Raw genomic sequence first — 26,571 nt, 5'->3', positions numbered from 1 at the left:
CAGGTCAGAGATCCTAAAACATCCTGAGTACCGTGTTACCGATTTATGTAAAAAGGTTGGCAGTGAGCAAAGAAAAGTCTCTTTCCTCTTGGTGTTTTAGGTGGAATACAAAGCTGACTATAATAGCTGGATGAAAGGCTGCGGCTGGGTGCCTTTTGGGTCCTTGGAAATGGAAAAGGCCAAGCGGGCTTCAGACATCCTTAATGAGGTAAAGTTGCTGGGCTGTTGGGAGAGGTCTGAATGTGTCCTGCTGCAACTTTCAAACCCATGGAAAGTGCTTCCTTTCTGCCTCATTCTCTGATTATTTTTTCTGAGAAAAACTTACCACATGCATGAGTTAGTTATTCAGGTAGATAAGCATACTTATTTACCAAAATCATTCATACTATTTATAATAGAAATAGTTCTAATAATTTTATTAAAGTATATTTTTTGTACCACAAAAATCACCTATTTTAAGCATGTTCCTTGACAAACTTTTATAAACTCATGTAACTGTGCAGTCATCACCACAAATTAATTTTACTTTTTTGAAGGATGGCGGTATAGAGAATTAAACTCAGGAGCACTTGACCACTGAGCCACATTCCCAGCCCTATTTTTTGTATGTTATTTAGAGACAGGGTCTCACTGAGTTGCTTAACGCCTCACTTTTTCCGACACTGGCTTTGAACTCACAATCCTCCTGCCTCAGCCTCCAGAGCTGCTGGGATTGCATGTGTGAGCCACTGCGCCCAGCCACAAATTAATTTTAAATGCTATCAATACTATAAAAAGTTTCTCAAAATATCCTATGCCCATCTTTAGACCCACAGCTGATCTACTTTCTGTCTCCATATTTTTAACCATTCTAGAAAATATAATTGGCAATAGCTGAGCTGTTTGTCTCTATAGTTTTAACTATTCTAAATTTTTCTTTTTAATATGGATTCTTTTGCTTCTCATGATGGTTTTGAGGTTATTCGCATTTCTGTCTATATTTAAAATCATTCCTTTTTCTTAATTAAGTAGTGTTCCTTTGTATGTATATACCAAATGTTGATGAGTTCTTAACCAGATGGTGAATGCGTGGATTATTTCCAGTTTGTGATGATTTTGAATAAAGAAACTGAAGAATTATACGCCATCTTGTATTCTTGGTGCATCTGAAGTAGCATGCAAGTTATTTTTCAGTCTAGGAAGGAACAGTCTTCAAATTCAGGCTCTTAGCAACATGGTTATTTGTCCCTTCTCTGTCAAGACCAAAAACTGCCACTGTGGGTTGTCAGATGGACATGTCTATCAGGGAGAACAGATTTCATAAAGCACAGAGGTGCTGAGTAACAGTTGTCCTTCAGGCTCAAGTTTTTATTCTTCTTATATTGTGCTTTTGTTTGGTTTTGGCAAAAACAACTTTGCCAGACTGGGGATGTAGCTCAGTTGGTAGAGTGCTTGTCTAGAATGCATAAGGCCCTGGGTTTGATCCCCAGCACCACAAACTAACTAACTAACTAACTAATTAATTAATTTAAAAAGAATAAAACACAACTTTGCCTACTTGGAATTTTCAAGAAAAAGTTGTTTGGCTTGGTTGTTTTTCAGAAGTCCAAAGTTGAAAAAATGTCGTTACTATGTATGCAGAAGTGGAGTGTATGAGACACAGAAAGGATAAGGACTGGGAAAACAGAGAAGATATGGGAATAAGAGTGGCCAAAAGTTGCCAGTTCCCAATTGGGCTACCTTCCAAAAGTCTCTTTTCTTGGCCTCTTCAGCCCTTCAGTGATAACCTATATTTAAACCAAAGTGAGGCTTGCAAAGCAAGTGTCTGCGGTCTCATTAGTAACCCCAGCTGAGTGACATTCCTAAGAACTTGACAGTGTCATGCAAAGAAACCCAAATCTCCTTGTTTGCTTATCTGTTAATCCTTCAGAAAATTCTGTGATGTTTCTGGACCTTGCATAGCTCCGAGTACCTTTTTTTCTTGTCAGGAGCAAGAAATTGAGGGAGCAGTGTAAGTCCAGTTCCTGAGAGTTATATGATCTGTTCTCCCAAACTACCCATAATGAAAATGATTTTTTAAAAACATTGATTTTGTATTGTATTCTTTTTTTTTGTCCAAGCCAATCAACACTCTGATATGTTTACATTTTTACGTTTTCTCTCCAAAATAAAGTTCAAAGATTTTGAGATGTTAGACTTCAGTGAAAGTAACACAATTTCCTCTTTTTGATTTACCAAACAGAAAAAATATCGCCAACATCCAGACACACTCAAGTTTACCTCAATTGAAGATGCTCCGATTATAGTACAGTCTAAAATAAACCAGGCCCAGAGGAGCGATGTAAGTGTTCATCTACCAATATTTTGATCACTGTTAACTAATATAAATGTGTTTGTATTTCAAAGGTACTGACCACCTGCAGCATTACACAATCTAAAGAGCCTTGCTTACATGAGAAACTGCATAATTTTCCACCAGTTCATTAATAAAGCAGACCTCATTCAGATCTTCAGGGAATTATGTATACAATACTGTACATAATGACTATTGTTTCATCCCTTGGCATTACTCTAAGGAAAAAGTATGAGGGACTTCTCTTAATGAACAGAAAGAATAAATATAGGCACTGCATCAAATGGAAGAAGTATGTTTTAAGTCAGAGTTAGAACAAAATTCATAGAGACAAAAACATCCCTAAATCCCTTTAGTCACCCATGGAAGTGGCTGGTGTATTCCCCCCTGTTAGCCTTTCCTATGTGCAGAAAAATGTCTGCAGTTAAAATTTTCATCAGGTTACCTTCCTGGGCTAAGGTCCACCAGGCGCCCCTCTAGGTAGGTCCTGAGATTCTGAAAGTATACCAAGGAATCTTTGCCAAGACTGAAGCAGCACTGAGATAGAACCCTTTGCAACTGCACTTGTGACCTTGAATGCCTAAGAGGTATGTGCAGATGAATATGGACAGTACAGAGAGCCTTTCCTAAAACCACCCCTATGTAAAATGATCCTGCTGAAATTATTTTCCTATGATCTTAAATGCTTATTTCTCCTAAAGATTTATTTGATTTATTTATAGACGTTTTTTCCCTTCTAGATTGCTTACAAAGCCAAAGGAGAGGAAGTTCTGCACAAATACAACCTGCCAGCTGACCTGCCGCAGTTCATTCAGGCTAAAGTGAATGCCTATAATATCAGCGAGGTGCGAATATAGACTCAGGCTGACCCGTGTCCAACCTCTGCTAACGTGAACCTTGGGGTGAAACTCAAATGATGTTTTTCTTTCAGAACATGTACAAGGCAGACCTGAAGGACTTGAGCAAGAAGGGGTATGACCTGCGAACTGACGCCATTCCCATCAAAGCTGCCAAAGCAGCCAGGCACGCGGCGAGTGACGTAAGTCCAGCTGTGGCCACATGTGTAACTAGAAAACACAGGTAGGGGGCTTAGGGGCCAGATGGGTGGCCAGAAGTCCCTGGCCAGAAGCAAATCTGGCTGAAAACTGTTCAGGAAAGAAAGTTCAGGTATGAATGATCTTGGAGGACTGGATTAGGGTAACTTTCTGATGAGTTCTCATCAGGGCCCTTCATTTAAGATCATTATCTACATTTCTGCCCCAATTCACATTGCCTCTCTTATGGAAATGAAGAAGCAATTTACCATTTAAGTCATCCTGATGGTAAAATTTTATCTTTAAACTTTCCTAATTTATGTGATTGCCCTCTTTCCCTTTTTCTCTCTTTTTCCTTCATTATGTCTAGAGACTGGTGAATTGGCCTCCAGTTTCCTACCCCCTAGGAGTCATTAGTTTCCATGAAAGGAAAGAATTTTAAGGAGCTGAGAATGCAACTCAGTAGCAGAGCATGTGCTTAGCATCCTCAAGTACTGCCAAAATAATAATAATAATTTTCTTTCCCAGATGTGAACTGAAGTCACTTTTGCTCTTTCAGATTTAAATGAAATTGGCTCAAGACCCCATCTGTTGTCCTATAGGAAGTAGAATCCCCACCCCCACTAATACAACCAACACTGAGGTCTTTGCTTTTGCCGTCACCTCTGGCTCCTAGATTACAAAGGGTAGTTTTACTTGAGCTCACCTGAGCTCACCTCTGGTAGATCTACTTCTCCTTCTGCCCTGCACGACTCAGAGATGGAACAGCCCTTTGGTTTTGATTTCCTTGAAAATGCCAAGCACAACTATGTCCAACCAGACACAACTAGAGATTTGCATTGCACCAATGTAGATACTTTACAATTAAACAACAATATCCTTGTCCTGAGAAACCCCACCACCCAGAATTTCCCACTAACCCTTTCTCTGTGGGTGTTTTCCTTTACCACCCTATGCCCCACAAATATTTCCTCATCTCTGCCTCTGTTCCTCAGGTCCTCTCCAGTTCTTCCCAGGGATACTCAGTTCACCTCTCTGTATTATTTGGAGCCCATTAACATTCACCACTACTGGCTCATTCTGGGTCTCCCTTTGAGTAATGAGGAACATCAAATTTCTGTTACTAAATTCTGGCTAATCAAACAGCCAAGAACTTGGGGCTTCAACCCAATTGGAAGAGATAGTGAAATATTTAACTTTCCATTCTTCTCTCCTGATGTCTAAATGGACAGGAGCATTATAGAGACTTATCACTGATATGAAATATGGTAGCATCCCCATCCCAACCTCTCTTGGGTGGGCAGAAGAAGCTATGGACACCCAAATGGATTCTAAACATTTTTATATTACCAGGCTACATTTCAAAGTACAGTTGGCCCTTCATCTCTTTGGATTCCATATTGACAGACTCAACCAACTTTGGATTAAAAATATTTTAAAAAAGATAGGCGTGGTGGCACATACCTGGAATCCCTGCTACTTTGAAGGCTGAGGCAGGAGGACTGCAAGTTCAAGGCCAAACTGGCAACTTAGTGAGACTCTGTCTCAAAATAAAAAACTAAAAAGAGCTGAATGATGTATCTCAGTGGTAGATTGCCTTTGGGTTCAATCCCCAGTGCCAGGGTGGGGGGAATGCATCCATATTAAATATGTAAGGGCCTTTTTCTGATCATTATTTCCTAAATAAATGCTTTTTTAAAACAATATTTATTTTTTAGCTTTAGGTAGACACAATATTTTTATTTTACGATTATGTGGTACTGAGGATCGAACCCAGTGCCTCGTGCATGCTAGGCGAGCGCTCTACCACTGAGCCACACGACACCAGCCCCAATAAATGCTTTTTAAATAGCATTTACATTGTGTTAGGTATTATAAATAATCTAAAGATGATTTAAAGTATAAATGATGGTATCCACAGGTTATATGCAAGTACTGTGCCATTTTATAAAAGGGACTTGATTTTGTCATCTGAGGTGGGGTGGGTAGGATCCTGGAAATAGTTCTCCTGGAGGATAACTATATGCACACTGACTAGCTAATTGTTTATCAAAGAATAGTAATTTCTGGAAAACTTAATTAACTTGAATCATAGCCTCATTGCTCAGTAAAATCTTTTAAGATATGCCCTCCTCTGTGTCCAATAGGTTCAATACAAAAAAGATTATGAAAAAGCTAAAGGGAAGATGGTCGGCTTCCAAAGTCTCCAAGATGACCCCAAACTGGTTCATTATATGAATGTGGCCAAGATACAGTCCGATCGGGAATATAAAAAAGACTATGAAAAGTCGAAGACCAAATACAACACTCCTCACGACATGTTCAATGTCGTGGCAGCCAAGAAAGCTCAGGATGTCATCAGCAATGTCAACTATAAGCATTCTCTCCATCATTACACCTACCTGCCTGACGCCATGGACCTGGAGTTGTCCAAAAACATGATGCAGATCCAGAGTGATGTAAGTGACAGGTGCTCCCACGAGGAAATCCCCCTTAGGTTCTGAGCCTGCTGGGTCCTCACGCCTCTCTTCTCCCATGCTGTAGAACACCTACAAGGAGGACTACAACAACTGGATGAAAGGCATCGGCTGGATACCTATTGGTAGTCTTGACTTAGAAAAAGTTAAAAAGGCTGGAGATGCCCTGAATGAAAAGAAGTACAGGCAACATCCCGACACCCTCAAGTTTACCAGCATCGTGGACTCCCCAGTAATGGTCCAGGCAAAGCAGAACACACAGCAAGTCAGCGATGTGAGTACAAAGAGCCGGCAGAAGGTGTGGAGGGGAGAGCTGGCAGCCCGGTGCTTTTATTCCTCTGCACCAGTATCTTTTCATTTTAACTTTATTGTGTATTTAATTTAAAGATAACCTTACAGTTATTTTTAGGTCAGGCACTAAAATTTTCTTTTTTCTTTTTTTTTTTTTTAATTTTTTTAAGAGAGAGTGAGAGAGAGGAGAGAGAGAGAGAGAGAGAGAGAGAGAGAGAGAGGAGAGAGAGAGAATTTTTAATATCTATTTTTTAGTTGGTGGACACAACATCTTTGTTGGTATGTGGTGCTGAGGATCGAACCCCGGGCCGCACGCATGCCAGGCGAGCGCGCTACCGCTTGAGCCACATCCCCAGCCCAATTTTCTTTTTTCTTAAAAATTTATTCCTTTACCTTTCTTTAAACTTTTTTTTTTTAAATCTGCCTTGAAAAGACCTTGTTATTGGATACATTGGACTTGGTACAAAAAATTCTAATACTACCCATATATACACACGCAGAATTTAAGCTTAAATCAAAGACATGTTATTGTGACAAATTCATTGATTTTTATTCTATATTAAGTTGTTCATATTTGTTTTTCATATATAAAACATTAATATGGTGAAATACTACAAATGAATGTATGTTTTGCTTCTCAGAGTTCAGCATATGAAAAGAGACACTTAAACTCATGCCTTGGTGGAGATATGTGTTGTCTGCCTGTCTGTGAGCAATATATATGACCTGGCTAAAGTCAAAATCCTCTAAGGAAAAGTTTGGCATAGAGAAGAGTTAAAAGAATATCAAAAAGCATTCACGCATTAATTCATTTAATGATTTTTTTTGCACACCTACCATGTGCCAGAAACTGTATTATGTCCTAGTGGCAGAAAGATAAAATTGATGAAGATTAATTAGTGAGATACAGGAATTAAGGAGGGCTGGGGATGGAGCACAGTAGTAGAGCTCATACCACACATGCACAAGGCCGTGGAGTGATCCCCAGTACTGTCCTCCCCACACCAAAAAAAAAAAAAAAAAAGAATTAGCAAGAATATAGGACGAGAACATAAGAAAAAAAGCATTTATAGAAGCAGGGTTGCCATATGGAGATGAAAACTGTGGGAGAAGCAGCTGTTAAGTACAAACAAGCAAAGTGGGGGGTGACTCCTACCAGAGATTTCCTGGCAAATGTGGGAAGGACACACTCCTGACAAAAGGAGAACAGCAACGACAGGGAGGAAGGAGGGAATCCAGGAAAGGAAAGAGCTCGGGACTGCAGCCTGATGGTCAGTCTCCTGTATGCTAATTTGTAGAGGCCGAAAACTATGGGGGAGGTGGAAGATGTTAGAGATTTTTAATCCATGGAGTCCCATCATTAGGTCGTGTATAAAATATAAAACTCCAGCAAAAGAAAAAAATACGTGGGGACTGTAAGGGAGAGGAGAGAGATCAGAGACAGACATTTGAATTGGACATCTTGCAGAAATCAAAGATAAGACTTCATTGAAAAACTAAGGCAGTAGCAATGATAGTAAAGGAAATGTTTAGAAGGTAGAATCATGAAATTTGGGGAATGTTTAAATAATGCTCCTAAAGGCAGTGAGAAATTAAAGAGAATTCTTGGGTTCCTAAAATAAATGATTTGGTATTTGGGCATTGATTTGAAAATCAACCGTGTGTTGTTTTACTTGTGGTATGTTCGCACCATCTATGTAAGATTTTTCACATAGTCAGCCCTGGGAAGTGGATGTATAAAGGAAATGACAACTGAGAGACAAGATCTATCTACCATTCTGACTGCCTTTTAGTTTTAGGAAATATTCGTTTATTTCACTATTACCCAGAGGGTTCAATAAGATCGCAATGTCAGATAGTTCGATGTTTTTTTTTTTGTGAAAAGTGTATGTAATTTTTACAATGACAAAATAGGATAAGTGTAAAATGATAAACCTTTTGAGAGTACCAGATCCATGTATAAGCACCTGCCCATTATGAGAAAAATATTATATGCATTTACTGATAGAATGGGAAAGGCTTTAACAGAAATAAAAGACTCAGTTAACTGCTATTTCCTCTCTAGGAATGAAAAACCCTAGAAATAACAAAAACCCAAAACAAAACTTTTAGAGCTATTAACTCCACAGGCAAGAAAATAAAGTCATCTGGCTTTGGTGAATTTTGTTATTCATGTGAAGTTTTCATGTTTGGATTGACTTTCCTGTCATCTCTGGCAGCCAAAGATTTCTATGTACTTAAAAGATTTTTTGCTCTTTTAACATAAATAATTATTGAATAGTCCTAAATATAATAAGATTTTTTTTTTTATGTAAGAAAATGCCTTTGATGATTTTTAACAACACAAATAGGGGAGATTGTGTTAGGATTAACTCCTTTTAAGTGTGCACTTGATGGACCTTTTTCTTTTAGCATGATGTGTAAAGGTTTTTTATTTTCATGTCTGTGTATTGCAGATCTTATATAAAGCGAAAGGAGAAGACATGAAACATAAGTATACTATGAGCCCTGATCTTCCACAGTTCATCCAGGCTAAGTGCAATGCTTACAATATCAGTGATGTAAGTAGAACCTTTAGAGTGTGAAACTCAGAGCTGACAATAAAACAACAGAATTTTAGAATAAGAGAATGGCTTGATAATTAAGTAGTTCAGTTTCCCACATGGCCCCCAGTAGAGGGAAGACCTATGGGAATGTTCTTTGCCTCTTGAGTTGGCCCTTTTTAAGATAGGAAAACCACAGGACATTGCCTTCTTCTTATGTATTTCCCTAAAATTTCTACTTGGTTTATCTAGTTTTGCTTATGGGGGAGCTTATTACTCTCCATAAAAATGAAAATAAATAAAATCACTATTTTTTTTTCACAATCACCCTAAAATTTCTAAAGCTGATCACTGTGTCTTCTCTTGACTTTCCTTTCATAAGACTGAATAGCATACCTTACATACCAGGGTTTCCAGAATCTTCATTACTCTCCCCTGGATCTATTCCAGCTTTTCAGGATCTCTTTTTAGTAAGTGCCAACACCAGCTTTGGGTGAATAAAGTGCAGAGTCCAGGAATGGACTAATTCATGCTAAACACAAAGGGTGACACTTTGCTCCTGTGATTTCCTAGAAGAGGGTGTGCAAGAGGGGACTCCTTTAGCTTACTTCTGGAAAGGAACAAAACAACCGCCATTGTTTAATGCACAGCATGCTGACACCCTTGTTTGCTCTTCCATCCCAGGTCTGTTATAAACGGGACTGGCATGATTTAATAGCCAAGGGCAACAATGTCCTGGCTGATGCTATCCCCATCACTGCAGCCAAGTCATCAAGAAACATCGCCAGCGATGTGAGTAAAAGTCTTAGGTGAAATTTGAGTGATTGCCTTGCTAAGAAGTAATCAGATGTGGGCTTGTTTAAATGGATACCACATTGAAAACAATATGTTGAATTAATGACATTCGCATTCTCCACAAAAGATTGTTTTGAAAACCTGTCACTTTTTCAACATTTTTTGATTCTTTTCAGTTGACCCCACTTGGTAGAGCTGTCATAAATCTGACAGTGGCATTCTCCCCTGATTCATAGCCCAAATTACCTTTGCTGACACATTTTCCTGACAACCCACATTTATTTTCATTGGGAACACCCTGAGTGACACTAACACATTAAATTCAAATGACTGCCTGCATTATAATTATATTTAAAAGATTGAACAGATATTATATAAATGTACATATTTTATAAACCAAAAATTTTTTTAAAGCCCACTATTTTAGGATATAATTTTGAGACAGGTAGATTGATGTCCATTTCATCTGTAATTTTTTTTAAAAAAATATACACTTATTCCCGTCTTTTCTTGAGGGGAGGGATACTGGGGATTGAACTCAGGGTCACTCGGCCACTGAGCCATATCCCCAGCCCTATTTTGTATTTTATTTAGAGACAGGGTCTCACTGAGTTACTTAGTGCTTTAAGTTGCTGAGGCTGGCTTTGAATTCGCGATCCTCCTGCCTCAGGCTCCCGAGCTGCTGGGATTATAGGTGTGCGCCACCACACCTCTCAAAAATTTTGCATGTGTTGCAGGGTTCACCGTCACACACAATTCCGGGGGCTACCATCTTGGTTTAAGAAAGAAAACAACCATGTGTACAGCCCACATAGGAGATGGAGGCATAAGGACTCTACATCTTTCCCTGTAGGAACAGTACTGAAAACATCTTCAAGACTTTGCACATAATGCACATTGCTATGAAATACATTTCTAGTTTAAGTCAAATGCAAAATTTTGAAGTATATCTTTTTGTGTGTGTGTGGGGGGGGCAATTGCCAATGTTCTCACTACATGCCTAGTGATCATTTGATAATCCTTGCTTGCACTTGCTAAACCCTTGTTTAACAATGCATACTTACACTGCAGGAGCTCAGTGTCTGTAGGGTTTAGGTAGATTTGAATGCCCTCACACAAAAATTGAGGTTTTGACCTATTATAGGATATAGCTCAATCTACATTCCATTGCTGATCCCAGCAGTGATAAACTTTGAACAGATTCGCTTTTTAGAATAGGTTTTTACTGATGAGAAAAACCGGCAGCAGTTTCTGCCCTTACTGTAGCCCCTTAATTCATTCATAGCTGTTTCATCTCTGAGTTTGGAAGAGGACTGTTTTGATCAGTAGGTAGGCAAAGGCTGCATAGCTAATACTCACATTCATGATGTGAAATCACATATTGAATCAGGAGAATTCACATCCCTGTGAAACCAAGATATATTGGTTTTATATTTAGAAGGTGACATGTTCATTTTAGGTGTGGAAATTGAGTTGTTTTTAACTATGGTTCTACATGCAAATCACCTGTAGGAGTCAAAGCAATGGAAGAGAGCTGGTCTTGAATTTATCATAACACTCTCTTGAAATCCCAGCTGAGTTCTGAAATTTCTGAAGAAGGCGAGGTGTGGTTTGCATTTCTTGATCACTCTTCCAAAATGTCATGATATTCCCAGTGCCTCTCTGTGTGAATGTAATTGATGTCCCTTGTGTTCCCAGTGCTTAGGACAGATATTTGTTATCAAACAATTTGCTAACCAAATTCTGCCTCTGCAGTACAAGTACAAAGAAGCTTATGAGAAGTCAAAGGGAAAGCAAGTGGGTTTCAGAAGCCTCCAGGATGATCCCAAGCTTGTCCACTATATGAATGTGGCAAAGTTGCAGTCTGACCGTGAATACAAGAAGAACTATGAGAATACCAAAACCAGCTACCACACACCTGGGGACATGGTTAGCATTACAGCTGCAAAGATGGCCCAGGATGTGGTTACCAATGTCAACTACAAACAACCGTTGCATCATTACACATACCTACCTGATGCCATGAGTCTCGAGCACACTAGGAATGCAAATCAAATTCAGAGCGAAGTAAGTATGTATATCATGACAGACCCACAGATCCTTGTACTTCGAGGGTGATCATTTTTCTCCATTTTATTAGGCTTCCGATACAATAAGATATTTTAAAAATACACTTTAATATAAGCAACATTTGTTTAAAAAGGCATGGTAGATAAGTTATATTTTTGCTGGCTTTTTGTGCTTATAATCATTGACACTGTCTTTGTTCATTTATGGATGAAAGGTAAGACTTTACCTTTTCCATTAACTGCATAAGCCACCTTGATTCTCAGCCAGAGGTGCTTCTGTGGGCTTGCTTCTAAGGTGATAGCTGTATAATGCAAAAGAGGAGAATTATTGATGCTTTCTGAATTTAGGAAGGTTTCTTTCTTTCTTTCTTTCTTCTTCTTCTTTTTTTTTTAACACAAGGTCACATTGTCAACCATGTAAATCCATGTAATGAGTCATCTAAAATGAACTGGGAAGGCTTTGTACTTGCAGCATGATTCATGGAGAGCCGCACAGGGAGGTGTTTAACATTCAGGGCATTTCTTTCTGCAGAAGCCAGATTTCTGTAAGAATTGTCTTCTGTAAAGGGAAGAAATGGAACTCACTTATTGGTGCTGCATAAAAATCTCTCTACCCAGCTAGATCAGGAATAGCTCAGGTAGACAGTGTAGATGAAACTCAAAAGTTTTGGAGTCTTCAGTGAAATCTAAAAGAAAGTCCAATTTACTGTCATAAGAAACAAAATTTTTTTAGCAGTACCCATGGAAATATATGACCTAGATTCCCTTCTGGTGCAGTATAATGCACTCTAACAACAGAACTGCTTTTTCTTCTCATCAAATTCCAGGTAATAATCCCTGTGACAGACATGGTCAGACAGGAGCATACTGAAAAGAATTGCTGTCTATTTTCCTTGGATAGAAATGCAGACCTAAGAAACATCCCTTGAATATTCCTTAGGATGCCTCTTCACATGAGCTTCTTCTTTTACAGAATGTATATAAAGATGAGTACAACAACTTCTTCAAAGGCATTGGGTGGATCCCTATTGGCTCTCTGGAGGTCGAGAAGGTCAAGAAAGCAGGTGATGCACTAAATGAGAGGAAGTATCGACAGCACCCAGATACCATCAAGTTCACAAGTGTGCCTGATTCCATGGGCATGGTTTTGGCTCAGCAGAACACAAAGCAGCTAAGTGATGTAAGTGGCTTCCCTTCAAAGGATTTGTTTATGAATAATCCCCTGTGACAGCCACTCCACCATCCTTAATTTAATACATGAGGATGCATCTATGCTAACTAATAAACTACTTTCAGAGGTATAAAACACAGGTAAAAACAGTCAGGGGAAAACCTGTATGTTCCAAATTTATTTTCCAAATGTTATTTGTTTGTGATATTTATAAACAGACCCTCACCCATTATACATGGTAAAATGACATTATTACTATTATCATCTGCTACTCTGTCTGGGTTGCAACAGTTCTACCCAGGTACACAGGAAAGAAGCATAATGTCCTAATTCCCTTGCATAACAGCTTCATGCTCTGAGAGGCAATCTTCGGATAAGGCCTCTGGGGAGGGGATAGGCAGTTTATTTGCAGGCATCCTGGGTCTCACTTCAGATTCCAGGACCCTTGCTCTTTCAGTCAGAGGCTAATTATAATGCTTTGGGCTTGAATCATTTAGTAATTTCAGAGTTCTGTTAAAATGCCTTCATCAGAAGGAGAGAGGTAAGTAAAAAGCAAAGAAAATGATTTTGTTCTTAGCCCTAGGTTTTGAAAACTGGGGAACACTTTAGTGGACTTGACATCTTAGGGTAGTCCCTGCCCTCGTATTACTGCAGATGTTTAAGGATTGAATTCCATTTCAATGGTCATAAATTGGTGTAGTTTCTTTTGATTTATTTTGTACTAAGCACGGTGGTGTCACTTCTCATTGAGTTTTTCTAGTTAGCTAGGAACACTATATTCTCACTATATTAAGTCTTCCCTGTCCTAAAAAATGCCATCAATGTCTGCCTGGTTACTGAAGCCAGAAATGTGGTGGTCACCTGTAAGACCTCCTTGGGAAGCCCCTCATCCTGTATATCTGCTAAGTCAAGGTCCTAAATACCTCACTGGATGCTTGTGCTTGTGCTGCCACATCCTACAACTGGCTTCCTTATCTCTCATGTGGATGACTGCAACACCTATAGTCAGGACTATCTGCCTGGTGTCTCAAACAATAGCCAGAGGTCTTATATGTAACACCTCTTAGGAACTGCCCTTGAAACTTAAAACCTAACTCGTTATAACTCATTAACTTGACTGAAAGTACTCTCCACTCCAGGGCCTGGCCCACCTGACTAACCCTCTTGGCTGCCCTTGGCACATTCCAGCCCCAGGTCTCAGGCTGCTCTCAGATCTTCAAGGTGGCCAGGCCATTTCCAGCCTGAGAGTCTTGAATGCATTTTTGCCCTTACTCCAAATCTGAGTATAAATGTCCCCTCTGCAGAGCACCTTTATGAACATCCTTGTTCCTCTCCTATAGTTACTCCATTTTCAACACATCATAAATTTTAGCTATAGTTTATAGTTCACATGTTTATTATCTATATCCTCTACTAGACTATAAACTTCAAGAGGTCAGGTCTGCCTTTCTCAGCACTTTAAACACAGAGCTACCACCCTGCCTAGCTACAGTCCAGTGGAACGAGAACACCAATATGTTACCCGAGTCTCTTCCCTGCCAAAGTAAGGCATTACCATGTATGTGGAAATCACAAATGAAAGCCTTCTTTTGCAAAGAAGTGAGTGCTTGGTGAAACTCATGTCACATCAGCTGATGACATCTGCACACTTCCTCCTTTGTTTGCAGTTGAACTACAAGGTGGAGGGGGAGAAACTGAAGCACAAGTACACTATTGACCCTGAATTGCCTCAGTTTATTCAAGCCAAGGTCAATGCCCTCAACATGAGTGATGTGAGTATTTGAGTATTTGGCGTGATGCCATATTGCTTATGTGAGCTTCTCCTTCCTGTTCTGGAAAACGTTTTCACTGAGTAGTTCAAAGGGAGAAAACTGAGCCCTTTATCATGCAACATGTGACTAAAGGTCACCATAAAATTTTGTTTAATGTGGACTTCTTCAAACTATGGGCTGTGACTCATTGATGGGTGGTAAAATCAGTCTAGGAACTGGTATTTCATTTTGGAGGGAAAAAAGGAACAAAATGAGATAGACAAGATTGTAAAATACAGAAATGCATAGTCAGTAGTAAAGGTTAATATTTCTTAGTATAACTTTTGTTTCAGTTATTTATTGAAACTTTCAAGAGTTCAATTTTCTTCAGAAACTGTGTTTTTTTAAATGCAGTTAGCCTGTCTCTTAGGTAGTCTAGACACATAAATGGTGATGATGTTTAAATTCACTATATGAATTGTTTCTTACTTATTTGTTTCTTTATTTATTTATTATGGTACTAGGGATCAAACTCAGAGCCTCATGCATGCTAGGCAAGCACTATACCACTGAGCTATATCCTCAGCCCTTTTTCAAATTTAATATTGAGACAAGGTCTCACTAAGTTACAATCCTCCTGTCTCAATCTTCCAAGTAGCTGTGATTACAGGTGTTTACCACTGTGCCTGGCTCTCTTTTTTAGAAAAAGAATGTTGGAAAATTCTGATATAAAATTATAATCATGGCTGGGGCTATGTGTAGCTCAATGGCAGAGTGCTTGTTTAGCATGTGTGAAACACTGGGTTTAATCCCTAGCACAACATTAAAAAAAAAACTGAACAAAAAAAGGCATGCTGTCCATCTACAGCTATAAAAAAATGTTTTTTTTTTTAATTATAATCAAACCCAGATATAACTGTTCATTTCTTTAGAAGTAGGCTTAGTCATTCTTTCTGACATTTTTAGGTTTATCTGGTTTATCTCCAAATATATTTTTTTGGTAATAATTTCCAGATTTTTGGTTCATTTGAAATTTCTTTCCTAATTTTTTAAGTAACATTTAAGCATGAAGGTCAGTTAAAGCTGGGTAGTATTAACATCTGATTTTTTTTATTTTAGCATCCATGTTTCTCTATAAGTTTGAATTGCTTTATTATGAAAACTTTGCCCAAAGTATTACATAACATTATTATTATGTAAAATATAGAAAATTGTGAAAAAATAAATGAAAATTTTTTTGTTATCCTATATTCAAGGAATTATCTTTTTATTCCTTTGTTACTCTAACATATACAGTTTTTAGTCAGTTAAGATTATAGCATGTACAGTTTACTGACATTTTAAAAAATAATCTAATGTGTATGTAAAACATGAATGAATAAGCCTAACTGAATTCTCTTCATAGGAAGAGATGTGTTATGACATGTTTTATAAGAAATATTTTGGCATCCTCTTTCATTCCTCTTTTTATAATGTCAAATAATAAATAATCTTTCCTATTTTTGAAGGCTCATTATAAAGCAGACTGGAAGAAAACCCTCGCTAAGGGCTATGATTTGAGAACAGATGCTATTCCAATTGTTGCTGCAAAGAGTTCAAGGAATATTGCTAGTGATGTAAGTCTAATTTGAAAATAGTTCTCTCTCTCTCTCTCTCTCTCTATATATATATATATATATATATATATACACACACACACACACACACATGCAAACACACACATGCACATATATGTTTTAAAAATCTGTACATTGAAGATGAGACTATGAATTATATAAGGAAGCAAAGAAATTATAATATACAAATATTTCCTAATATCCTAAATGCCAATGATGTTTTTTACATTGCTTCATTTAAGATATCTTTAAAAATTCAACATAACTGTTATCAAGAAAAAAACCTTTTTTTCCACATTGTGAAAAAGTTGAAGCTCTCATTAACATATTATGAACATAAGAACTCCTTTTTATTTGGATCCTGCCCAGAAAAAGTCTTGACCTACCAAAATATCACTAAATTTAAAGAAATTCAAGTATTTTATTAGAATATGCTGTTTTAATTTCTTAATTTCCATAAATAAAAAATCAAGTGAAGTAAAAACCAAGAAATATAAATTAAATAATAAGATATTAATTAATTACTCTTTACAGATTAAGTTATACTTTCTCAATGAATTCATATAAATGCCTCAATAGAGTAAAAATTTGTTCAAGTTGAATAGTTTGTATTAGAGCTTTGCAGAAATTTACTCATGATTACGCAACTACTTTAAGGTAATGGAAATTAATAGAAACAAGGTAAGAAATACACATCAAACACTTAACAAACTTTTGAGGAACCTTTAAGCATATTCAGAGAATCTACTGGTGAATAATCTGGATACAAATGAAGTATTCCATTCTCAAATATCCTGTGAACAGGTGCCAAGACCATCCACTAGAAATATTTTGCTAGTTTTTTTTAAAATACTAAAATAAATAAATAAATAAGTTTAGATGTTACCTGGATTAAAACTGAACTTGGCTTTTGCTTGTTATGTAAATTCTGTTTCTATCAGACATTGACATCTACTCTATCAAACTTTGCTTTGCTCTTCTCTTTCAAACAGTGCAAATATAAGGAGGCCTATGAGAAAGCCAAAGGCAAGCAAATTGGGTTTCTCAGTCTTCAAGATGATCCTAAACTGGTTCACTACATGAATGTGGCCAAAATACAGTCCGATCGTGAGTATAAGAAAGGCTACGAAGCCAGCAAGACCAGGTACCACACACCTTTGGATATGTTCAGTGTGACAGCTGCAAAGAAATCCCAGGAGGTTGCTACCAACACCAACTACAAGCAACCCTTCCACAACTACACTCTCTTGCCTGACGCCTTGAATGTGGAACACTCCAGGAATGCCATGCAGATCCAGAGTGACGTAAGTACCAGATGGCAGCAGGGCTCATAGTCCATTTCTAGAGGTGGGAGAGAGGAAGGAAAGCCACGCACTCCATGCTGGGCTCACTGTTCTCCAGGGGCCTCCTGCAGAACTTGAAATTGTATTTGAACTACATGTAGCTTCGTTGATGTTTTAACATACATATCTGATATATTAAAATAATACTTTTTAAACTTTAGATGTTTGACCCAACATATGATGCATTTTGTGAATTTTTTTTTTATCCCAAAAGACCATAGGGAGTAAAAAACAGGCATTCTCCCTCCCCTCCACTCTTCCCTCACCGTTTTTCCTGATTCATTAATGAATAAGTCATGTAGACAAAGAAATGCAAGCCCTGGCTATTTTCTGAAAGGAAAATTTTTATTCTTGTTGTAAAGAATCTATACAAATCTGACTTCACCAATTGGATGAAAGGGATCGGCTGGGTCCCCATAGACTCCCTGGAGGTGGAAAAAGCAAAGAAAGCAGGAGAGATTCTTAGTGAGAAGAAGTATCGACAGCACCCTGAGAAGCTGAAGTTCACGTACTCCATGGACACAATGGAACAGGCACTGAATAAGAGCAACAAACTGACTATGGATAAGGTAAGAGCCACCTGCTGGCCCCAGCAAGGAGCCCTCAAGAGCTCCTCCTATTGAGCCCAGCTGTGCCCCTGTAAGCTACTTCAGCACCTTCACCTTTCTGGTGGTTCTGGTGGTGCTGATAGGGGATTCCATAGCTTTCATCATGTCCAGGGAGCCTTCTTATTGACCTCAGGCCGTCTCTCACCATCATGTTGCAGAGGCAACAGAACTAAAGAGCTCCATAGAGTTGTGAGGTGGGGGCAGGATGGAATTTGCTTCTCCAGTGGAAGAGGGCTCCTCTGGTTTGATGGTTATATTTCTTGTATATCCATTTTCCTTAGCTGTCTTGCTATTTCATCCATATCAGATATCAGGTTTAACCTCTTTTACCATGGAGACGTACTCTCTTCCTCTTGCTAGCACGATTACAAGCTTGTCCTGCTACAAAATCATGCACTGACCTTTGTGTTGCAGAGGCTCTACACTGAAAAATGGAACAAAGACAAGACCACCATTCATGTCATGCCTGACACTCCAGACATTTTGCTCTCCAGAGTAAACCAAATCACCATGAGTGATGTACGTAGATGGGGGAGAAGGTGGGAGGGAGCTAATATTTTTGGAATGTCTGTCTTTACTTGCCAACCACTTTGGAATCAGGATCCCCATTCTAACCCAAGTAACATGCTATTATTTTTCTGTTTCATTGTCTAGAAACTATACAAAGCTGGCTGGGAAGAAGAAAAGAAGAAAGGATATGACCTGAGGCCTGACGCCATTTCAATAAGGGCTGCAAAAGCCTCTCGAGACATTGCCAGTGACGTAAGTGTTTCCTTTGGGCCTGCTGAGGGCCCAGTGAAGGAAAGAAATGAGCTGTGCCTGTGGGTGTCGCGGAGCTGTGGTCAACTCTGTTTAGTTTTGGTGGACACGCCATCCCATGTAACTCACAAGTTCCCACCTGTTTTAGTCAGCATTTTTTGTCACTGTGACCAAAAATCTGACAAGGACAATTAGAGGAGGAAAAGCTTAATTTGGCTCATGGTTTCAGAGATCTTCTTCCATAGAGAGCCAACCCCATAGTTCTGCACCAAAGTGAGGCAAAATATCATGGTAGAAGGACCCAGTGGAGGAAAGCACCTCAGGTTATGGCAACAGAAAGCAGAGAATGCTCTGCTTATCAGAAACAAATATAAACCCCAAAGGCACATCCCCAGTGATTTACCTCCTCCAGCCACACACTAGCTGCCTATAGTTACCACCAGTTAATCTGTAACAGTAGATTAATCCACTGATTAGGTTACAACTCTCATAATCTACTCACTTTATCTCTGAAAGTCCTTGCATTGTCTCATACATGAGCTTTTGGGGGACACCTCTTATCTAAACCATAATGCCTCCCTTCCCCCAGTCTAAGCACTCTCTAATCATTCATTCATTCTTTAAGGTACAAAGTAGCCAGGTCTTACTTTCAAATTTTTCTTTTGGAGTATTCAAATCATTTACAGACAACTCTAAGCAAAGGTAATGGTGCAGTCTACACATTTTACCCAGCAGAACCATGGCCAGGTTCTCTGGAACTTTAAAGATGCAGCCTGAAGATTCATGCCTGCAGCTTTTTCTGTGCTTGGACAGCTGACAAGAAGAGCTGCTTTCTCAAACACCCTAAGCCAACTTAGTTTTGCATCTCTTTGATTAACTCTGTTGTTACTGTCTTTCTGGGGACTCAAGTCTAAGATGGATTCAAAGCACAAAACTTAGCTCCCCGACTAACTTAGGAGAGCTCTAAAATCCTTTACCTACGACTTGTGACTTGTGAATGATCCTTTGTTCTCCTTCCTTCATCATTTTCATTGCCACGCTTTCTTCTCCTTCCACAGTACAAATACAAGCAAGCCTATGAACAAGCCAAAGGGAAGCACATTGGTTTCCGGAGCCTGGAAGACGACCCCAAACTGGTGCACTTCATGCAGGTGGCCAAGATGCAGTCAGACCGTGAATACAAGAAGGGCTATGAGAAATCCAAGACATCCTTCCACACGCCAGTAGACATGCTCAGTGTGGTGGCCGCTAAGAAGTCTCAGGAAGTGGCCACCAACGCCAACTACAGGAATGTGATCCATACCTACAACATGCTTCCTGATGCCATGAGCTTTGAATTGGCCAAGAATATGATGCAGATTCAAAGTGATGTATGTAAAAGCCACAACATTGACAGAACGTTTACCCTAGATAATAAGCAAATCACGGGGCTAGAATTTTGGCTCAACAGTAGAGTGCTTGCCTAGCACGTGAGAGGCGCTGGGTTTGATCCTCAGCACCACAACAAAAATATATTTATTAAAAAAAAAGAAGCAAGTCGTGAGTGACTATCAATGATGACATTTTAAAATCCTGAAAATCATGTGCAGATTACTGATGAGGGATTTTATTTGTTACCTTACATTAAATTTATTTCTTTTAAAAAATGGTGATTAACTCTAGAAACTAAAGTCTTATTTTCTGCTGTTGTTGTGAACATTGTTGGATTGTGAATTCAGCAAGCACAAATAAGATTTGGTTTCAGGAAGAGAGTGTTGAAGGAAAAAAGTCTACCAAAGGGAATCAAATGCATTAAAGGCTCCTGATAGGGGAATAAAAAGGAAAGCAAGAAATCAGATAATGCAATAACTCCAGCTCCTCGATCCCAACTTGCTTTCATTCTTATGTCTGTCTTTGCAATTGTCTATCTTACTGATGATATATCGAGGAGACAATGATAGGCTGTTTTTTGGAATGAGTATAGAGAAGGCAGAGAAGGGTTCAGAGCCAGGAATTTGGCTAAAGAGGTTATTTGGTGGCTGAAAGAAATGAATTTAAATTACCAACCAAAAGCAGACAGCCCCAATCCAAGCCTACGTTTCTCCGTGGGAATGCAAACCTGAACTATTAATTGCCAGAAAGATACATCAGTGCCTGAATGAATGAGAGCAATTATGGCACATCTGTTGGAAAGAAAAAGAATAAAATTTGCAGTAAGAACCAATAAGGGTTCTGTGTTGTCTGAAGGAATGGGATATAGATTGGATTGGATATGGATAATCAAAGACTGATAAAGAGAGAAATGGGGCTTGCAAAAGTAATCTACTAACCAAGGGAACTTGGAAGTCTTGGTAAGAGAGGTCACATAGTCACTTTCTCAGGGAGAAAATAGTCTCTTGGCCAATTAATCGATTTGGTATTTCTTACCACTCTTTATTAAAGTGTCAAGAGAAGCAAATCACCAAGATATTTCTGTTTACTTTTAATTTCCCATGCAAGGAAATATAAACAAAGATAAAAAGGGGCAAAAATGGTCAAAGTTAAATACACTGCTGGTTAAAAACTGAAGTGGAAGTTATGGAATATTAAGTATATACTCCTGATACTTGGGAAGTTCTGATTTCTTCTCCTCATTGAATTATTTCTTCCTCTTGGACAGAATCAGTACAAAGCTGACTATGCTGACTTCATGAAGGGCATTGGATGGCTCCCTCTGGGCTCCCTGGAAGCTGAGAAAAATAAGAAAGCCATGGAGATTATTAGTGAAAAGAAGTACCGCCAGCACCCAGACACTTTGAAGTATTCCACATTGATGGACTCAATGAACATGGTTTTGGCCCAGAATAATGCAAAAATTATGAATGAAGTAAGTCTTTCAATAATAAAGTGTTTCATATGCATCAAAGGAAATTTGGGCATGTCAGATTTAATCTACAAGTTTTGCTAACACAGTTAATAAGGATCATACTTGAGTTTTACTTTACTTTGAAAAGGGGCATTGAAGATTAAAAAAATAACATAGAAATTATTTCCCCAACTGTTTAACGAATCATCCTATCACATTGAAGTAAAAAAAAAAAAATAGGGATCCTTTCTTTATATACATATTGAAAATACATATCAAAAGTCCCTTTTGTCCAAGGTGAGGTTGAGTAGAATTTCATGGCATTGAACCAGCAGAGCACCAGGTAACAGCTGGGACTTGGCAGCTGTGCTTCTGGTTGCTTTGATGGGATCAAAGGAAACTCCTGGGTTACATGGCTGTAGCATCATTCAGAGCCAGAATCTCCTCAGTGCGGTGTGTTGGTGCAGGTGGCAATCCCAGCTACTCCGGAGGCTAAAGCAGAAGGATCACAAGTTCAAGGCCAGCCTCAGCAACTTAGATGTGACACTGTTTCAACATGAAATTTTAAAAAGACTGTGAGTGTAACTCAGTGGTAGACTACTCCTGAATTCTATGCCCAGTACCAAAAAAAAAAAAAAAAAAAAAAAAGGAAGAATCAGGTCCTTCTCTGGGTAGTCATGGCAATAAGTTTTGTATACCACTATTTTCTTGTACTATTTATTAAAACTAAAGTAACTTTCTAAAATAACTTTTAGAAAAGCTTACTGTATTTTTTATATTTATTTTCCATAAGATGGTATCAAAACCAATAAACATATCAACCCTAGATACCTATTTTTAAAGTTAAAAATAATAAAATAATTATAGCAGCACTGGTTATATTGTGTGGATTACAATTAGAAATGCTTTTGATTTTCAAAAGAAAGGAAAAAGTATTCAGACCTTAACCGTAAACAATTGGAGAAAATAATGGTTCTGGTTGCACTGGAAATACGGCTGTCTTACATACACTCAACCTTGGGGTAAATCCTCTGGCATCTCTTCTGGAGACAGATTTTTCAAGAAGACCAACCTTCTTGAAAGGTACCTGCCTAAACAAGGCACAAACCTCAGTATTCCTTTTCAAAATTTGGAATCTAAACTATCATGAAGATAGATTTTTAAAATATTAGATACTTTCATTTTTTCAGTGTTAGAATGAACATTTTAGGAGAATGATGCCAAAATGAGAATCATAGAAAGGCAAATGATATTGAGAGAGATCTTGGTGATTATCAGGTTGAATCTTCTCATTGCAGAGTTAAGGAAAGTGTGACCTAGAGAGACAAAGACCTTCTAATGAGGACACAGCAAGTCAATGGCTGGGTTTAGACTAGAACATGGAGTCTTATGACTAGCCATTGCTCTCTCCACTAGAATTGCACTGTCTAATCCTATAATCACGAGCCATTTGTGGTGACTTATATTTAAATTAATTAAATAATAATAATTCATTATTCACATTAACCAATACTCAATACCTTTATGTTGTCTGAGGCTACTATATTGGACTGTGCAGAACATTTTCATCTTCTCGGAACATTCCACTGGGTAATACTGGCCTAACACAGAGGTTATAAAACTATTGCTTTTTTGTCGTTGTTGTTGTTGTTGTTGTTTTTGAGACGGTGGTCTTACTATGTTGCCCAGGCCGGTGTCAAAGTGGCTCAAGTGATCCTCCCACCTCAGCCTCATAACCAGATGTAAAGCAAGTTTTACCATAACACAGCTATTCATCTGTATATTGTCTATGGCTGCATTTGCATTATAATATCAAAGTTGAAATCTTGTGTCCCACAAAGCCTAAAATATTGACTATCTGTCCATCTGCAGAAAAAGTTTGCCAACTCCTAGTCTGGGGAGTTTTAATTATTTTAATTCAGCCTGACTTAAAGAGCATTTTTAACTTACTAGATTTATAAATAGTAAAAAGTGTGTCGTACACAGTATCAGAAAGGGAATTTATATTAATGCACAATTTTAATCAATAACTGTTAAAATGAAAAATGCAGATGTTCATTATCCTATAGAAATCCTTAATATTGTGCAAAAATACACATAATACATGTGTAAAATAACTGTTCTTGAAAGTGAGGGCTTCTGAGAGAAAATGTTGAGATGGAATTAGGGGAATGGGGTATTTTTTAGGAATTAGTACCTGTGGGAGAGAAAGAGTGGGCAGAGAGAGAAGTTGAACTATAATACAGACCTGAGAAAGCCTTGGCCAGTGCCTTGGCGGGCTCTCAGGTGTCACTTGTTACAAGTGGGCTGAAATGAACAGGCCTTTGTCTCCCACCCTTGCTGGGTGATTGGATGTGGGCATCTGGGAAGGGCATGCTCTTGGGTAAGGCAGCCAGCCCTAGGAGCTGACAGCTAGAGGCTGTCTTGCCAAAAGCTGGGCAGCAAGTCCTTCTTTGATTGAGTGTCTGTGTGTTTCTCCAGGCCCACCCCAAATATCATGGCATTGTTGCTTGTGGTGGAAAAAGACTGAAAACCACAAATTAAATATCTGTCAATGAAGAAAGGGTTAAATCAATTGGATTATACCACCAAATGGGATACTATGCAGCTTTTTAAATGAATGAAGTCAATTACTTTAGGAAGGTTCCAAGATGTCTAATCTACATTAAGTAAAAGAGCAAGCTGTGGAATGTCATGTATTATGTGACTTGACTTACATTTTGAAAGGACTGTGAGTTGTATTATATGGAGAAAACTTTAGGAGGGAGATGATATCTATGGGCTGTAAGTTAAAGGGTTTAAGGTACTTTCACTTTCTTATATCTTCTCCGCTGTATTTTTTGAATGAACGCCTTTTTCACTAAAAATTTTTCTTTAAACCTAGGGAAAAAAAGCAAAATATAGGCATATAATATATTGCATAGTGATATTTGTGTGCTAAGTGAGCTCCTTTAAAGATATCATACTTTTCTTTCTAGCACCTCTACAAACAAGCATGGGAAGCTGACAAGACCAAAGTCCACATCATGCCCGATATCCCCCAGATTGTGCTGGCGAAGGCCAATGCAATCAATATGAGTGATGTAAGTATGATTCCTGTTATCTGTTTGAAACCGGTAAAAACAAATTAATCAAGAACTGTTTCAATTATGTGAGTCAATGTTTAAAGAACAGTAGTGGAAATCTACAAACAAGAATCTTTCCATTTCTAATCTTGCTCTGCTAAAAGATGGAGTGGCCAGTCAATGGGAATTGGCATAAGCAGTTAGGAATTTAAAGGGTAACTGGATTTTGTTTTGGAGTAGACACTTGGTAACTAAGAGACTCGGCAGGAAGAGATGATGTGGGGGTTACCAATGGAAGGAAAAGAAAGTAAAAGTCCCAGGACCTCATTTTTAGAGAGCCCTCTCCACCATGAAGTCCAAAAGAAGGGTTAAATGGAAAGGGAAGATGGGCATTTTGAAGAAACTGGGGCAAGCTCTCCAAGGAATGTGGAACACTTGTTAGAAACTGCATTGATGTTTTATTTCATTTCCTTTCTCATCCTAACCATAATTGCAAGGAAATCCTCTAATCCTACCATCTTTTTCCCTTCGGTTAAATTCCACGGAGATTTGGAATTGCTGACTTTTAAAATTATAGAATCCACATGATTGTATAAATAAAAGTGTCAATTGTAACACAGTGAAGTTTTCTTTTGATGTATGAAGATGCACATTTCTTTTGATGTTTCGTAGTCTTCCTTTTAACCCTTGTCAGATAAAATACATCAATAAGAACCTACTAGATTTTATATATTTCATGTATATTTGCAACCTGACAGAGACCAGGGCCTTTTACCTTTTTCTGGTGGTTTCTTGAAAATATGTTTGAGTTTGTAATTACTTTTTTTCAAACACACTTGTGTTATTCATGAGGATATTCAACCATTAAGCCACCAACAAAGCCTTTTGCCCCAGATTTAAAGACTGCCACAGAGCTAGTTCAATCTTCTAGAATAAATCCAGGCTTTCCCATTTAGAAAAAAAAACCTATTGTCTTTGCCTATTACAGAAACTCTACAAACTTTCCTTGGAAGAGTCTAAAAAGAAAGGCTATGATCTCCGAACAGATGCGATTCCTATCAAAGCTGCAAAGGCTTCTCGAGATATTGCAAGTGATGTAAGTGTGTAGGAAGGCGGTGGTCGTGCTGGGGCTTCCAGGAAACCAAAATATAAGGGCTGCATTCTGGAAACACCGATGGGAAAAATGAGAAACAATGGCGTGCCTGCCAACAGTGGCCTCACTGTGTTCCATGTGTGCCTCTTAGCCTCGTTCCTGTGTTGTCTCTGGCCTTTCTGAAAGACAGACTGCTAACCCTGTCATGATGCTCATAGATCTTGGCTCCCTGCCTCAGGAGATCTAGGTGAACTTTGAATTCTGTTAGAAAGGCGATAACATGTAGAAACCAAAGCCCTTCACCAAGTTGTCTTGGTAAAGGCTTGTGTTGTTCTCGCCTTCTGCCTCTTAGGAATGACTTCCTGACAGGTTGTCTCCCGTGGTGTCATGCAGGGGAGCTCATCATTTGGGTTCATGACAAGTGATCATGATTTGGGCTCAATGACAGCCTGTTTTTTCAACTAATCAGAAATTTTGCAAAGCAGTTGCTAAAACCATTGGCAGCTTGACATCAGTTGTCTTGGGAATATTTATATCCCAGAAATGGTGAACTCTGTGAATTAAGGCTCCCCTCACCCCCAGAAAGCTGGTGTACCAGCAAGCACTGTCAATATATCTCCTACGTGAAACAGTTCTTTCTGTGTATTACTATTTCCCCTCTCTAGAAACTACGATGGTAGTAAAATTTCTTCCCAGTTAGGCTAATTTAGAGAGCCTTAAAAGAAGTGGAACTCTACAAATATAAAGTCACTCTAAAATTATGCTGTGTAATTCATAATTGAATCTATTCTAATCAGCAA

At 38.5% G+C, this 26,571-nt stretch overlaps 1 protein-coding gene across 25 annotated transcripts in view; it reads left to right on the top strand.

Annotated features, from left to right (window-relative positions):
* Neb (nebulin) overlaps nucleotides 1-26,571 on the top strand; it is a 205,594-nt gene that overhangs the window by 38,981 nt on the left and 140,042 nt on the right. For all 25 annotated transcript variants that reach the window (XM_077802538.1, XM_026387917.2, XM_026387926.2 and 22 more), the window contains 20 exons: nucleotides 101-208; nucleotides 2,222-2,320; nucleotides 3,073-3,177; nucleotides 3,264-3,371; nucleotides 5,514-5,825; nucleotides 5,911-6,117; nucleotides 8,591-8,695; nucleotides 9,362-9,469; nucleotides 11,228-11,539; nucleotides 12,515-12,721; nucleotides 14,380-14,484; nucleotides 15,972-16,079; nucleotides 17,072-17,383; nucleotides 17,785-17,991; nucleotides 18,445-18,549; nucleotides 18,685-18,792; nucleotides 19,848-20,159; nucleotides 21,428-21,634; nucleotides 24,592-24,696; nucleotides 25,667-25,774. In XM_077802538.1, coding sequence (XP_077658664.1) covers nucleotides 101-208; nucleotides 2,222-2,320; nucleotides 3,073-3,177; nucleotides 3,264-3,371; nucleotides 5,514-5,825; nucleotides 5,911-6,117; nucleotides 8,591-8,695; nucleotides 9,362-9,469; nucleotides 11,228-11,539; nucleotides 12,515-12,721; nucleotides 14,380-14,484; nucleotides 15,972-16,079; nucleotides 17,072-17,383; nucleotides 17,785-17,991; nucleotides 18,445-18,549; nucleotides 18,685-18,792; nucleotides 19,848-20,159; nucleotides 21,428-21,634; nucleotides 24,592-24,696; nucleotides 25,667-25,774 — 3,348 coding nt within the window. The remainder of the gene's footprint in view (nucleotides 1-100; nucleotides 209-2,221; nucleotides 2,321-3,072; nucleotides 3,178-3,263; nucleotides 3,372-5,513; nucleotides 5,826-5,910; nucleotides 6,118-8,590; nucleotides 8,696-9,361; nucleotides 9,470-11,227; nucleotides 11,540-12,514; nucleotides 12,722-14,379; nucleotides 14,485-15,971; nucleotides 16,080-17,071; nucleotides 17,384-17,784; nucleotides 17,992-18,444; nucleotides 18,550-18,684; nucleotides 18,793-19,847; nucleotides 20,160-21,427; nucleotides 21,635-24,591; nucleotides 24,697-25,666; nucleotides 25,775-26,571) is intronic.

The sequence above is a fragment of the Urocitellus parryii genome, chromosome 1, assembly GCF_045843805.1.
Source record: "Urocitellus parryii isolate mUroPar1 chromosome 1, mUroPar1.hap1, whole genome shotgun sequence".
In the NCBI taxonomy this organism is placed as follows: Eukaryota; Metazoa; Chordata; class Mammalia; order Rodentia; family Sciuridae; genus Urocitellus; species Urocitellus parryii.
The sequence above is the reverse complement of the archived record's forward strand: the minus strand, read 5'-3'. Positions and strand labels throughout refer to the sequence as shown.